The 16,244-nt window shown below is 42.1% G+C and overlaps 1 protein-coding gene across 1 annotated transcript in view; it reads right to left on the minus strand.

Annotated features, from left to right (window-relative positions):
- The window catches only part of CEP112 (centrosomal protein 112), a 1,492,843-nt gene that overhangs the window by 912,286 nt on the left and 564,313 nt on the right, over positions 1 to 16,244 (minus strand). Inside the window, exon 16 of the mRNA XM_053707805.1 lies at positions 13,305 to 13,434. Coding sequence (XP_053563780.1) covers positions 13,305 to 13,434 — 130 coding nt within the window. The remainder of the gene's footprint in view (positions 1 to 13,304; positions 13,435 to 16,244) is intronic.

The following is a 16,244-nucleotide window of genomic DNA, read 5'->3' on the forward strand; positions in this document are numbered from 1 at the left end:
TTTCATAGGCTCTCTGATGCAATTAAGGACGAAGTTGCTGCCAGAGATTTACCAGAAGATCTCGAGGCATTGGTGTCTTTTTTTATCCTAATTGACATCAGACTAAGTGAGAGGCCCTCTTTCAAGGAGCGCTTGCGGAAGCCTCCTGTTCTGTTGTCTCATACGTGTTCGTTCCCACCCATGAGTCCCTCTCCTCCCATGCCTCCTAGTCCCGAGTCACCAGGTGCTGCTGAGCCAAAGCAGTTGGGATTCATGCATCTCTCCGCGGCGGAGAGGGCCTTTAGGAGGAGGGAGGGGCTCTGCCTCTATTGTGGGTTACAGGGCCACCTTTTGAGGTCTTGTCCTACACGGTCGGGAAACGCTCACACCTAAGGTCCTGTCGGGGGCAGACCTTTGGTAGTTTATCCTTGACCACGGAACCGCTAAAAGAGAAACCTTTGGTCACAGTTGTCCTTTCCTGGGTGGGCTCCTCCATAGTCACCCAGGCTCTTGTTGACTCCGGTGCTGCGGGCTATTTCATTGACAGTGCTTTTGTATCAAAGCACTCCATTCCTGTTTTGCCTCGGTCCGTTCCGCTTGCTATTGAGGCCATTGATGGTAGGCCCCTTCAGCCCGCACTCGTTACTCACGAAACTGCTCCGTTATCAATGGCTGTTGGGGCTCTCCATTTTGAAACCCTCCAGTTCCAGGTGATAAACTCTCCGCATTTTCCGGGTTACTCTGGGTTATCCCTGGCTCCAAAAGCACAATCCCAGTCTCGACTGGCGCAGGTCCGAAATTTTGTCGTGGTCTCTGCAATGTATTTCCACTTGTCTTCGGAAACCAGTTAAAGTCTTGTGCACATCTTCGGTATCTCAATTGCCAGAGGAGTACCGAGAGTTCCTAGACGTTTTTGACAAAGTGCGTGGCGGTACGTTGCCTCTTCACCGGTCTTACGATTGTGCCATAGACCTGCAACCCGGAGCCATTCCTCCTCGGGCCGGGTTTACCCTCTGTCTGTTGCGGAGAATTGTACTATGGAGGAGTATGTAGTCGATGCTCTGTTGTGGGGGATCATCCGCAAACCCTGCTCTCCTGCATGGGCTGGCTTCTTCTTTGTGAAGAAAAAGGGTGGCGAGTTAAGACCATGCATCGATTATAGGGGTCTTAATTGTCTTACCGTTAAGAATGCTTACCCTATTCAGCTCATTACGGAACTCTTTGACCGCCTCAAGGGAGCTACGGTCTTTACTAAACTTGATTTGAAAGGAGCATACAATCTCGTTAGGATCAAGGAGGGCCACGAATGGAAAACAGCATTTAACACCAGGAGCGGGCATTATGAGTATCTTATAATGCCCTTTGGCCTATGTCATGCAACTGCTGTTTTCCAGGAATTTATTAAAGATGTCCTATGAGATATGTTGCAACAGTGTGTTGTGGTGTACCTAGACGACATCCTCATACACTTACCCACACTTGAGGCTCATCGTTCTGATGTTACACAGGTTCTTCAGAGACTACGTGAGAACGGCCTGTTTTCATCAGACTCAAGTAACCTTCCTAGGTTATGTTCTCTCCGTTGCAGGGTTCTCCATGGATCCTGACAAGTTATCTGCAATTCTGCAGTGGCCTCGGCCAGTTGGTCTTCGGTCTATTCAACGTTTTTTGGGGTTCGCCAATTACTATAGAAAGTTTATTAAAAACTTTTCTTCCTTGGTCAAACCTATCACAGACATGACCCGTAAAGAGAATGATCCACTCCATTGGTCACCTACTGCCATTAATGCCTTTGATAGTCTTAAGACTGCCTTTGCTGCCACTCCAGTTCTGGCTCATCCTAACCCTGTCCTGCCTTTCGTTCTTGAGGTTGATGCGTCTGAGACTGGAGTAGGTGCCCTCTTGTCTCAACGTCCTATGCCTGACGGTTCCTTGCATCCGTGTGGTTTCTGGAGAGACATCTTCTCGAGGGTACTAGCGTGCCAGTGCTCATTCTTACTGACCACAAGAATTTAACTTATCTATCTGAAGCAAAACGTTTGTCGCCCCAACAGGCCAGATGGGCTCTATTTTTGTCTCGGTTTAATTATGTGGTCTCCTACATGCCTGGTAGTAAGAATGTTAGGGCTGATGCCCTCTCTAGACAATTTTCGCCTCTGTCCAAGGAGGAGTCTGTACCTACTCCTGTTAAACCTCCTAACCATATTTTGGCTACCATACATACTAATTTGACTTCTCCCTTGGGGGAGGAGATCCTGGCTGCACAAACCAATGCACCTCCTGAGAAACCTAGTGGTAAGTGTTTTGTTCTTGAGACTCTTCAAACTAAACTTTTGCACACTTACAACTATCCTAAAGCCGCAGGTCAGCCAGGCAAGAACCAAATGATTTGGTCTGTCACTCGACAATTCTGGTGGCCAGCTCTTCGTTCTGATGTTGCTGCATATGTTGCCTCCTGCTCAGTTTGTGCACAGAATAAGACTCCTCAACGTCTTCCTGTGGGTCTTCTTCAACCTATTGCTAATGGTAAGCGTCCATGGACACATCTTTCCATGGACTTCATTGTCGAGCTCCCTGTTTCCAATGGCAATACTGTTATCCTTATGGTGGTTGACCGTTTTTCTAAAATGTTGCATTGCATTCCCTTGAAGATGTTGCCTACCGCTCAGGAGCTTGCTTCAATTTTTTCCCGGGAGGTCTTCCGTTTACATGGGTTACCCAAGGAGATAGTGTCGGACCGGGGTAGCCAGTTTGTCTCCAGATTTTGGCGTTCCTTTTGTGCTCAAATGGGGATCCAGCTTTCCTTCTCCTCAGAAACGTTATGAAGAAAGTTGGTCATGCGACCGCAACTGCCAAGCTCAAATTACTGCTGCGACACAGAGAGGCACTAAAAATTGCTTCCTGGTACACTGAGTACCAGAAATAACTGTTTTTTTAAAACAGACAGTTTAAAATGTTGCATCAGTTTATTTTAAAGCAAAGGGGAAATGAATAAGCTGCTGAAATAGAAAATTCAGCCTTACTTTCAGTTTAAACTTGTATTGTTTTATCAAGTAAATATGTGTCAGAAAATAAAGCATAATAAAAACATTTTACCATTTCTTTTTAAAAGAGTTTAAATGTTAGTCTCACACATGCTTCAGTGCCTGCTTCATATGCCCCAGTGTAACCCATACAACATGATTATCTATGTCCCAAATAAAAAAGCAGTGTCTTTTAATTTGTTAAAGGGACATGAAACCCAAAATCTTTCTTCATTATTCAGAGAGAGCAGATGCATTTAAACAACTTTCCAATTGAATTATTTTACCTAATTTGATTTGTTCTCTTGGTATCCATTGTTGAAAAGCATATTTAGATATGATCAGGAGCTGGGACCTAGCTACTGATTGGTGGCTGCACATATTTGCCTCTTGTGATTGGCTAACCAATCTGTTCAGCTAGTTTTCAGTACTGCATTGCTGCTTCTTCAAGAAAGGATTCCAAGAAAATCAAGCAAAATTGATAATAGAAGTAAATTGGAAAGTTGTTTACATATGTATGCTCTATCTGAATCATGAAAGAAAATATTTGGGTTTATTGTCCCTTTAAGTGCATGGTCTCCCCAACTGGAAGAAAAAGCACTTACCTGCTCCGCTGTTCAGCATGTAGACAGTTACACGGTATGAGAAGACACAGTTCTTCACAGAGACCTTTGAAAAAGAAAGAACAGCCAACTCTGGCTTTCTAAAAGTAAGGCAGCAATTGTTAAGAAAACTCAGTAAGTACCTCTTTACAAGTTCCTAACTGCTTTAAACCCACCCCTACCCGACTGCAACGAATGACGTGGAATACGGCTATACCCCAAAACTTGTTTGTAGATGAAATTAAAATTTTTCTTCAGACACCTAAACTTCACCTCCTCCATGTACCGAAGGCAAAGAGAATGACTGGGGGTTGTGGGTAAGGGAGTAATACTTTGCCTCCTCCTGCTGGCCAGGAGTGATATTCCCAACAGTAATTACTCAAGCCGTGGACTCACCATATCTTAGGAAAGAAAATAAAAAGTGTAGATGGCCTTGAAACACTATAGAAAGTAATAATTTAATTACAAAAGTGGATAAAGTGATGGTAAATAACAAATTATGCTTACCTGATAATTTAATTTCCATCGAGGGGAGGAGAGTCCACAGCTTCATTCATAACTTGTGGGAATTAAGAACCTGGCCACCAGGAGGAGGCAAAGACACCCCAGCCAAAAGCTTAAATACCTCCCCCACTTCCATGATCAACCAGTCATTCTGCCGAGGGAACCAGGAACAGTAGGAGAAAGATCAGGGTAAAAAAGGTGCCAAAAGATGATAAATGAAATTGAATGGAAATGAAATTATCAGGTAAGCATGATTTAAATTTTCCATCTAAAGGGGAGGAGAGTCCACGGCTTCATTCATTCATTACTTGTGGGGACATATACCCAAGCTCTGGAGGACACTGAATGAAACCAGGAGGGTAAAAGGCAGACCCTAATCTGAGGGCACCACAGCCTGCAAAACCTCTCTCCCAAAAACAGCTTCCGCAGAAGCAAAGACATCAAATTTGTAAAATGTTGTAAAAGTGTGTAAGAAGGACCAGATAGCCGCCTTACAAATTTGCTCCATAGAGGCCTCATTCTTGAAGGCCCAAGACGAAGCCACAGCTCTAGTGGAATGAGCCGTGATCCTCTGAGGAGGCTTATGTCCCACTGTCTCAAAAGCCAAGCGAATCAAGCTCCTCAACTAAAAAGACAAAGAAGTAGCAGAGGTCCTTTGCACCTTGAGCTTCCCAGAATACACCACAAAAAGAGATGTAGACTGTCTGAAATCCTTTGTGGCCTGAAGATCAAACTTTAAGGCACAAACCACATCCAGGTTATAAAGTAATCTCTCTTTCGAAGAAGAAGGGTTAGGACACAAAGAAGGAACAACTATTTCCTGATTGATGTTACGGTTGGACAACACCTTGGGGAAAAACCCCAACCCAGTGCGAAGTACAGCCTTGAAGTAGCCTCTCCTTCGAAGAAGAAGGGTTAGGACACAAAGAAGGAACAACTATTTCCTGATTGATGTTACGGTTGGACAACAATCCAGTGCGAAGTACAGCCTTATCCGCATGAAACACCAGATAAGGAGGATCACATTGCAAGGCAGCTAGTTCAGATACTCTGCGTGCCGATGCAATAGCCAACAGGAAGAGAACCTTTCAGGACAGAATCTTAATGTCTATGGAATGCATAGGTTCAAACGGAACCCTCTGCAAAACCTTAAGGACTAAGTTTAAGCTCCATGGAGGAGCAGACTGCTTAAAGACAGGTCTGATTCTAGGAGTCTGAACAAAAGATTGAATATCAGGAAACTCAGCGAGTCTCCTGTGCAACAAAACTGATAATGCCAAAATCTGTCCCTTTAAGGAACTGGCAGCAAGACCCTTCTACAATCCTTCTTGGAGAAAAGACAGAATCCTGGATACCTTCACCTTATGCCAAGGATATCCGTGCTTCTCACACCAGGACAAGTAACTCCTCCACACCTTATGGTAGATGCGACGAGTGACTGGCTTCCTTGCCTGAACTAGAGTGTAAATCACACTTTCAGAAAAGCCTCAATCTCTAAGCCAGTGCTTTCCAAACTGTGTGTCGGGACACACTAGTGTGTCGGCAGCAGTGTGTAGGTGTGTCCCTGCTTCAGCACAAATTTTTTTACATTTTTATTTTTTTGGTTTCCGACTTTCTGCCTGCCTGCTACACATATCACATGGTTGACACGTGATTTATACCTAGTGGGTCACCGATCATCTTAACCAATTGGCGCAGCTCAGTGGGAACAGAAACTATTCCCATTGGCGGCTTTGGCAGGACATTGGCTCCTGACTGCACGTGAAGTCTCCTTAATTGGCTTGTGACTTAATTGGCTTGGCACTTAATTGGCTTGGCATGTGTAGTCAGTGAGTGGGACAGCAGTGTGTTTGCAGTGCAGACAGTAGTCAATCTGACTCACGGAGCTCTGAGGGTGGCAGCTTAAACGCTGAGCTTAATTCAGAAAGGTTTTATTGCAGCTAGCTCCCAGTAGTGCATTGCTGCTCCTGCTCTTGATATATGGATAGGAAGTGGAAGCTTAAAAATGCTTGATGATGAAATGCAAGTGTCTTTATCTAATATTCCACCAAATATTCAGAAACTGTGTTCATCCCATCAACCTCATACATCCCATTAAAATAGTAAGTAGATATTGCTGTTATTAAACTTTTTTTAATTCTTGCACATACATACTGTTACTTGTAAAAACATTTCATTATTATATAATTTATGTATGTGTCCGTATCTCTTAAAACAAGTTAGTTTAACCTCCTTTTTGCTAGTACAACTGAATTAATTACTGAGTCGCGAAATGATTTAGGTCTTAAAAGTGTGTCACCAACATGAAAAGTTTGGAAAGCTCTGCTCTAAGCAGTCAGCCTCAGAGAAACGATATTTTAATGTTGAAAGGGACCCTGTTCCAGCAGATCCCTGCAACAGGGTAACCTCCATGGCGGAGAGGATGACATCCCCACCAGATCCACAAACCACGTCCTCTGCGGCCACGATGGAGCAATCAGGATGACCGAAGCTTGCTCCTGGAAAAATGTAAGCTAGGCTGAATCCCCAAGCCACCACTAAGACATCTATCAACTCTGCCTGGGGGTACCTAGACCTGTATCAGGGTAGCTTGCAATTGAGTCTGGACGCCATGAGATCTAAGTCCGGCGTTCCCCATCTGAGACAAATCTCCGCAAACACTTTGGGGTGAAGAGACCATTCCCCAGGATGGAAGGATTGCCTGCTGAGAAAGTCTGCTTCCCAGTTGTCCAAACCTGGAATGTGGATCGCTGAGAGCGAGCAGTTGTGGGACTCCACTCCAAAATCTGAGACACCTCCCTCATTGCTAGGGAGCTCCCCCCTGATGGTTGATGTAAGCCACCAAGGTAATGTTTTCAGTCTGGAATCTGAACGTCCCCCTCCCCCGCCAACCCCAGAAGAGGCCACGCCCTAAGAGCGTTGTAAATTGCTTGAAGTTCCAGAATATTTATCAGAAGGAGAGACTCCTCCCGGGACCATTTTCCTTGCGCCATTCTGGCACTCCAAACAGCTCCCCATCCTGCCAGACTCGCGTCCGTGGTCACATTCTCCCAGGACGCTCTCAAGAAGGATGTCCCCAGGGACAGATGCCCCAGACGGATCCACCAAGAGAGGGAGTCCCTGGTCGAAGAATCCATGGATATCCGCTGTGATAGATCTGAATGATTGCCATTCCACTGTCTCAACATGCACAACTGAAGAGGCCTGAGACGGAACCTGTCGAAAGGGATGACGTCTATGCTGGAAACCATGAGCCCGATCATCTCCATACACTGAGCCACCGAAGGGCTTGAGGAGTGCTGAAGAGCAAGACAGATGGACGCAATCTTCCTGCGTCGTTGCTCTGTGAGAAATATTTTCATGGACATAGAGTCTATTATCATGCCCAGGAACTCCACCCTGTTGCTCTTTCCTGAGTTGATCTTCCAACCGTGAGATTGGAGCAATAAAAGAAGAGCCCTCGAATGATCCTCTGCAAGGCTGAACGATGGAGCCTGGACTAGGATGTCGTCCAAATAGGGTGCCACAGCAATGCCCCTGGAAAAACTGGAAGTGTTTGTCCAGAAACGCAAATCTTAGGAACTTGAAGTGGTCCCTGTGAATTGGAACATGAAGGTAAGCATCCTTCAAGTCTATCGTTGTCATGAACTGTCCCTCTTGAACTAGGGGCAGAATAGTTCTGATCGTTTAGATTTTGAACAATGGAACAGCCAGAAACTTGTTTAAACACCTTAGATCCAGAATCGGGCAGAACGTGCCCTCCTTCTTTGGAACCACAAAGAGATTTGAATAGTACCCTAGACCCCTTTCTGTTCGGGGTACTGGTACGATAACACCTAGAGAGGAGAGATCCCTCACACATTCTAGAAAGGCCTCTCTCTTTTCCGGTCTTGAAGACAGGTTTGTAACCCTATCCTGTAACCCTGGGCGACAACCTCCAGAACCCAAGGGTTCTGAATGTCCTGCAACCAGGCTTCAGAGAAGAGAGACAATCTGCCCTCTACTTGGTCTGGAGATCGGTCCGGGGCTGCCCCTTCATGCCGATTTAGTCTCGGCGGGCTTCTTGTTCTGCTTGGACTTGTTCCAAGACTCAGCAGGTTTCCAAGTTCCCTTGGACTGATCTGTTTTTGCTGCGGGCTGCTGGAGTTGGGCCTTGTCCACGCGAAAGGGACAAAAAGTATCCTTCTTATCCTGCAGTAGGAAAGTTCCCTTGTCTCCCGTAACCGTGGCTATGTTAGAATTCAATCCTGGACCGAACAGAATCTTTCCTTGAAAAGGCAGGGACAACAGCCTCGACTTAGAGGTCATGTCCGCCGACCAAGACTTTAGCCACAGAGCCCTGCAAGCTAAAACGGAGAATCCTGAAACCTTTGCGTTCAGGTGAATAATTTGCATATTGGCGTCACAAATGAAAGAATTGGCGACCTTCAATGCCTTAATCTTCTCATGTATCTCGTCGATGGAAGTCTCCCTCTCGACTATATCACACAGGGATTCACACCAATATGTTGCAGCTCCGGCAACCACAGCTACAGCCGCTGCCGGTTGAAAAACAAACCCTGTGTGCTGAAACATTTTCCTTAACATGTTTTCCAACTTTTTATCCATGGGCTTTTTAAATGACGAACTATCCTCGAGAGGAATAGTCATCCGCTTCGTGAGCGTAGAGATAGCACCATCCACCTTAGGGACAGTCCCCCACAGCTTGAGCCGAGAGTCCGGAATGGGAAACATTTTCTTAAAGGAAGAATAAGGGGAAAATGAAGAACCTAATCGCTCCTGTTCATTCTTAATAATATTAGCCATCTTAACAGGAACCGGGAAGGTCTGAGGCACCACCCTGTCCTCAGACAGACGGGAAGGTTGATCCGGAAGCTTTGGTTCCGGAACATCCAGAGTAGCAAGCACTTGCTTCAGCAAAAATCACAAATTCTCCACCCTAAACCTAAAGTCATGCTCCTCTCCGCTGCCGGAGGATGAGATGACACGGACTCCGACTCAGAAGGAGCCTCTGATATTTCAATAGGTGTAGACAACCCTTGGGCCGGGCCACCATGATATGCCCTACGCAGAATGTGGTAAGGCATGGATCACTTTCGATACCGCCGTTTGCAGTTGATCCGCAAAATCTGACGGCCAACTAATCTCTCCCGTAGGAGTAATGGTTGGACTCTGGGGCGCTGCATGTGCACTCTGAGATGAAAGCAGGGAATGCACCTCACGGGACAGAGTATCCTTAGAGGTTGACGACTCAGTAGTACTAGACATCCCTTTAGTTTTAGATGTTGCAACTTTATCAAGGCATGTGGAACATAGTTGAGCAGGCTGAGCTACAAGAACCTCCTCACAATAAACACAGGAATGTTAAAGAGGGAGGGAATACCCTCTAACAGGTCAGAGTCCTCCATAGCTTGCGCTTTTATTATGGACTAGACTAGCGGAATAAACAGGCCGGGGCGCAGACTACAGAAACCGTTTCGTCTCCTATGCCGCTGATCAACAGAGGAAGTGGAGACCAACACACCTGGTCACCTGGGATGCCTCGCAGGACCACCCCTGCATTAAGGAGAAAATGCGCCGAAACCGGCTACGCAATACTCCCGGGAGTCAACCTGAAGTTCCACCATTGCCAGAGCCACATCTCGCACATAACGCAGCAATAACAAAACAAACAATATTATGTATAACCCCCCCTGTTCAATAATCCCCTTACTAGGAATATTAACCCTTGATTCCATAAGATTAAAGGCGCCACACTGTGACCCTGTCTTCTGTGTTATCATTATGTATAAAAAAATAAAATGATCTTACCAAAATCAATGCTGTGGAACAGGAACACGGCCCTTCAAGTGTGACAGGTAAAAGCATCACTCCTGACATGGACCTGAGTGCAGAAAGTAGGCAATGAAACTCGTCAATGCTGATTGCTTGTGGAGCTGTTAATATGAGTTGGGATGGTTTCGCAGAAAGACTCTCCATGCATCTCCGGACTCTAACTTTCACCCAGCTCACAATGAGAGGCTGACAGGACTACTTAAAACCCATTCCAAAGAGTACTACCCTCCGTAAGAGACAACTCCGAATCTTCGGCACTTCTCTGCCATCTTCCTGTGATAAAAGGCAAAGAATGACTGGGGGGATGAGGGGAGTGGGGGGGGTATTTAAGCCTTTGGCTGGGGTGTCTTTGCCTCCTCCTGGTGGCCAGGATCTTTATTCCCAAAAGTAATTACTCTCCGCCCCTTTAGATGGAAAGGATTCACACTGTGACCCCGTCTCCTTGCGTTATCATATGTGTAAAAACAAAAACAAATGAAACTATGTTACCGGAATCTATGTCTCAAGTTTGACAGTCTTGCAGCATCACTTCTGACATGGACTTGAGTGATGGAAGCAGGCAGTGAAACTCTTTAACACTGATTGCTTAGGACCTGTTAATACAAATCTGGATGCGTTCTCAGAAAGACTCTCCCTGCATCTCCAAACATTCGTCAATGTTCTCACTGAGAGACTGACAAGACTACTTAAAACTCCAGTCCTATTTTAAAGGGTAGATAACCTTCATAAGGAACTACTCCGCATCTTCTGACACTTCTCTGCCAACCTCCTGTGATGAAAGGCAAAGAATGACTGGGATATGAAGGATGTAGGGGGAGTATTTAAGCCTTTGGCTGGGGTGTCTTTGCCTCCTCCTGGTGGCCAGGTTCAGTATTTCAGTAAGGGATGATGCTGTTGACTCTCCTCATATTAAGAAGGAAAGACTAACAAACCATACCCCATATACCTCTCTCAGACAAGCACTGTACTCTAAGGGGAAACTAGGCCTCAATACAGACTGAAAACCCCTCTCTCTGGAGAATCTTCACTCTTCAACCTCTTCTAGCATAGGCAAAGTAAAGACTAAAGTATGTGTGAGGTGGGACGGGTTTTCTAAAGCTCTTTGGGGTTGGGCATCTTTGCCTCCTAGTGGTAGAGAAGAGTACAGGTAGCCCTCAGTTTACGCCGGGGTTTGGTTCCAGAAGGAATGGTTGTAAATCGAAACCGTTGTAAATTGAAACCCAGTATATAATGTAAGTCAATGGGAAGTGAGGGAGATAGGTTCCAGGCCCCTCTCAAAATTGTCATAAGTAACATCTAATACATTATTTTTAAAGCTTTGAAATGAAGACTTTAAATGCTAAACAGCATTATAAACCTAATAAAATAATCACACAACACAGAATATATAATTAAACTAAGTTAAATGAACAAAAACATTTGCTAAACAGCATTATAAACCTAATAAAATAATCACACAACACAGACTTCACTTTGCAAATAGTTCTTTCTATGCATTCCAATATGGACTGATTTATAGACAGGAAGATCTTGTTCTTTTGGAATCTGCTCGATAGATCAGGTCTGGTTAAACAGATTAATTTCAGCTTGCTTGGCTTTGCTGCAACACAAGCGGACAGCTCCACCTACTGGCTATTTTAATAAATGCACTGCTTCTCAATGCTTTTCAATAGCAGTCACATGACTGGAAAAAAAGGTTGTTATTCTGAAACGGTGTAAATTGAACTGTTGTAAAACGAGGGCCACCTGTAATTCCAAAGAGTAATGGATCGTGGACTCTCACCACCTGTATGAAAGAAAAGGATTTTATATCAACTGCAGAGAACTGTTTTTCGTTCTCCAAAGATAACTCATCACTAGCTATTCCTCATGGCCTGCACTGCAAACAGTGTTTGATATTACTCAGTAACAATAAATCAGTTAGTAGGTTTTTCCATATGTTTAGGCCAATGCCAATAGGTTGAACTGTATGGAATTCCCACATGGAGATTTATGACTAACAGACGTATATGTATCTAGTCATGCATGCTGTGTGTAAGAGCTACACAAAGTCAGACAGCATTACGTTTTAACTTCCAACTATGTGACATCACCTGAACTTGTATGTTGTATCTAATATGCGGTACACCTCTCTATCTGTAATGCAGAAATTTGCTTTAACCGTTATACATATAGAACACAAACAGATGCATTTTGTTTTGACAGTACATAATACATACATGAAGATTCGAAGTATAGTCTGGTCATGGCAATTCACCGAAAAGACCTCAGCAGTGCATAGGAATACACTTAAAACATATATAAGGTAAACTTTAAATTTCTGAATAATACTTTGTATGGTAAACAAACTGCAGTCGGTAGACATTTAATGGTTATAAAAGGCTATTAAAATTATTATAAGCTATACTAAAGCCTTATGACAATGATAAATAAAAAAAAACGCTCTTAAGACTTGCTGGAAATCAGCCCTTTAAGCTTTGTAAAAATGTGCATCTACGATAAGATATGTTTTGCTATAAAATTGAAAAAAGGTGTCTTAATGATTAATACTTGTTTTTTTGGGGGGGTCTAAAATAACAATATATTTTTTGAATGGTATAATATTCGATCTCTAGGTCTAAAATAATAACATAGTTTTGTTGCCCAGTCGTTTAGTGCTTAACCCCACTGTGTAAATATGATTGGAGTAAATGTTAGAGGGCGTATACCTGAACCCAGGTAAAAAGGTTACAGGTATAGAGGTTCCGGTATAGTCTATGATTAAGGCGGTCAGGATCCGCAGAAACATGTAAGACTTACACCGGACCTCGTAACAGCTCCTTTGATTTTAAGTGTGTGCCTCCGAAGATGTTTTAAGCTGTAACTATGATTGAAAATCGCTACAATAAAGTCACCCTGATTTAAAGCTATGGATGGATCCGCTCTTTTTTTCTACTTAAAACATATATCTAACCTAAAATGTTGTCATGTATTGTAGCAGAAAGTAAAGAGATCACTCTTTATATGTCCATCATTTCCTGTTACAGTTTTTCACGCTCACCAGTTGACTTTATAATGATTAAACAATCTAAACATATAAGTATTTGCAACAAGTCATATTAGGCCATAAAGTATAAAAAAATAAACAAAAACAAAGTGAGTTCCATTATAAAATTTATGAAGACTTTGCTCTGTATTTTTTGACTAAGTCTTACAGCATTGGCCTAACTTTGGGCAAAATTATAACTGTGGACTTCATAAAAGCTATGGGTCAACATGGAACAAGTACTTTACAGAGACTACGCTCGGGAGTGATGAATACAGACATGGTTATGTTTGAAAACGGAACCAGCTAAATGGATCCTGAGACAATTTGACTCACTTTTGCGGCTGACACAGCATTCTGTTGTGTGATATAACTGAGGTCGGAATCATATTTGCTCTGTAACTGCTGGATTCTTTTCTCATAGTCCTGTGTTAAACGATCTCTCTCTTTAATTAAAGAAGTACATCTGAAAGAGAACAAAAAAACCTTAGGGGTCATCACATAGAGCTACTAGAACTACTTATGATTACCATGCGCTAATAAAATGCACACCTTCTCAAATAAGTATATAGAAATTATTAAATAAATTGGGTAGTTGTGCAAGCTTTAAAATGATGTACCAGAGACAGATTCTGAATTTGACAAACAGAAATCAAAAGATGTTGTATACTGCTTTAAAAATAAATGTAAAAAAATCGCTTTACACATATTTAAAGGAACATAAAAGGGAAAAATAAATAGTTTGTGTATTGAATGCATTGCTTGTATATAACTGTGTTTAGTCCCTGTACTATGTGCCCCTGAAAAGTCATCTCCAGAGCATCAAAGCACCACTGGGAGCTAGCTGAACACACCTGGTAAGTCAATGGCAAGAGGCATATATATAAAGCCACCAATAACCAGCTAGCTCCCATTAGAGCATTGCTGCTGCTGAGCCTATGAAAGTATGCTTTTCAACAAATGATACCAAAGTAAATTTGATAATAGACATAAATTGTAAAGTCTATTAAACGACTTGCTCTGTCTGAATTGTTACTTTGATTCCCAAGTCCTTTTAAAGGGGAATTTAAAGGGACAGGAACCCCCAAAATTAAATGAATTATTCAGATAGAGCATACAATTTCAAACAACTTTCAAATTTACTTTTATTATCAAACAGCTTAATTTTCTTGTTATTCTTTGCTGAAGGAACAGCACTGCACTGCTGGCAGCTATCTGAACACATCTAGTTAGCCAATCACAAGAGACACATGTATTTATGAACCAATCACAAGTAAGCTCCCACTAGTGTGGGATATGTGCATATAGAACAAAGCACATTTAAAAATAGAAGTGATTTTAAAAGTCTCTTAAAATCGCATGCTCTATCTGATTCTTGCAAGAAATTTTGACTTTCTTATTGCTTTAACTCAGAATGCAATCTCCTAAATATTGAGTAAAATAAAACTTTGTAATGTACTTTCATTATTTATATTGCAAGTTATTTAACACTGAAAAGTAGGTTTTAATCCCCCACTGCACTCAGAGAGGGTGGGATACACACTGCATGGCATATCATTCTGACAATGTTTTGTCACCTTTTGGGAAAATATAACACAACTCTCATGTTTGGTAGACACTATCCCACCATTTGACCCCTTTATTAACCTGTAGCCTTCAAAAAGGATAAAGCTGACCCTGTGCAACTCCTAATAACCAGCGCTAGGCAAATAATCCCTTGTTATTGGAAGACCCCAATTATCCCCTCCACTAAGAAATGGAAAACACAAACCCTCTTCACCTTTCCTATGGAAAAATGTCACATCCAGGTAACACACCAAATAGATTTATACTATGATATGGCCTAAATGTAAAAAAATATTGACCAATGACAGCTGCATCGTACTTGTTCCCAGCCACAAGAGCACTTGACTCTCTTTTTAGGCCCAATGTGACGTCATATAACGAACACTTTATCTATACGTAGTGCCATTTTCTCCACCGTTAATAAGAGTAATGTCTTGTACTTCGATGGAACGTCTGATTTATATTCTTGTTATGGTTTTGCTGTTTTTTCATGACTATTTTTTCTTTCTACTTTTAAACCCCTATTTAACTACTCTTTTATGGTACTTTACTCAGTGTGTTAAAGGGATATGAAACCCATTTTTTTTGTTTCATGATTCGGATAGAGCATGCAATTTTAAGCAACTTTCTAATTTACTCCTATTATCAATTTTTCTTCGTTCTCTTGGTATCATTATGTATTTTTACAACAGGAATGTAAGCTTAGGAGCCAGCCCATTTTTAGTTCAGCAACTAAATGTAGCCACCAATCAGCAATCGCTACCAGAAAATGGGCCTACACTTAAGCTTACATTCCTGCTTTTCCAAAAAAAGATAAGGGAACAAAAAAAAATGATAATAGGAGTAAATTAGAAAGTTGCTTAAAATTGCATGCTCTATCTGAATCATGAAAGAAAAAAAATGGTTTTCATATCCCTTTAATTGTTTTCTCTTGTCTAAGTTGCATATTAATGCTTTAATATGTTTAAAGCAATAGGTAGATATATTATTCTTTCTCAAGTTATTCCACCTTTCAGCTTCCATCACATGCTCCTAGAAATGATATGGATGACTTTGTTTTATTTTTAATTTCTTTTGTACAACATTTCAATAAAGATTTTTAAAGAAAAAAAACATACAAAAACCGTGAACTTGCACCCTTGAATAGCGAAATCTATAGGCTTAGGAGACAAATGTAATACTTCCATAGACGTATCACAGATAAAATAAAATAGCTAACTGAAAGGCTACATTATAAAATAGTCATTCAATAGAGGCAGTGTAGAACATTAAATCCCTGAGGGATTAAAGGCAAAATGTTGAAAGTGTGAACCACACAAGCAGAAGAATCGAATGGCCTATAAATCAAATCAAAATCATATTTTATTGCAAAAAATGACTAGTGTGACATTTTACAAAAAAAAGGTCTGACACTTGTGTTAAAGGGACATAACACTAAAAAATGACTAGTGTGACATTTTACAAAAAAAAGGTCCGTCACTTGTGTTAAAGGGACATAACACTAAAAAATGACTAGTGTGACATTTTACAAAAAAAAGGTCCGACACTTGTGTTAAAGGGACATAACACTAAAAAATGACTAGTGTGACATTTTACAAAAAAAAGGTCCGACACTTGTGTTAAAGGGACATAACACTAAAAAATGACTAGTGTGACATTTTACAAAAAAAATGTCTGACACTTGTGTTAAAGGGACATAACACTAAAAAA

This window comes from Bombina bombina, chromosome 1, assembly GCF_027579735.1.
Source record: "Bombina bombina isolate aBomBom1 chromosome 1, aBomBom1.pri, whole genome shotgun sequence".
Lineage (NCBI taxonomy): Eukaryota > Metazoa > Chordata > Amphibia > Anura > Bombinatoridae > Bombina > Bombina bombina.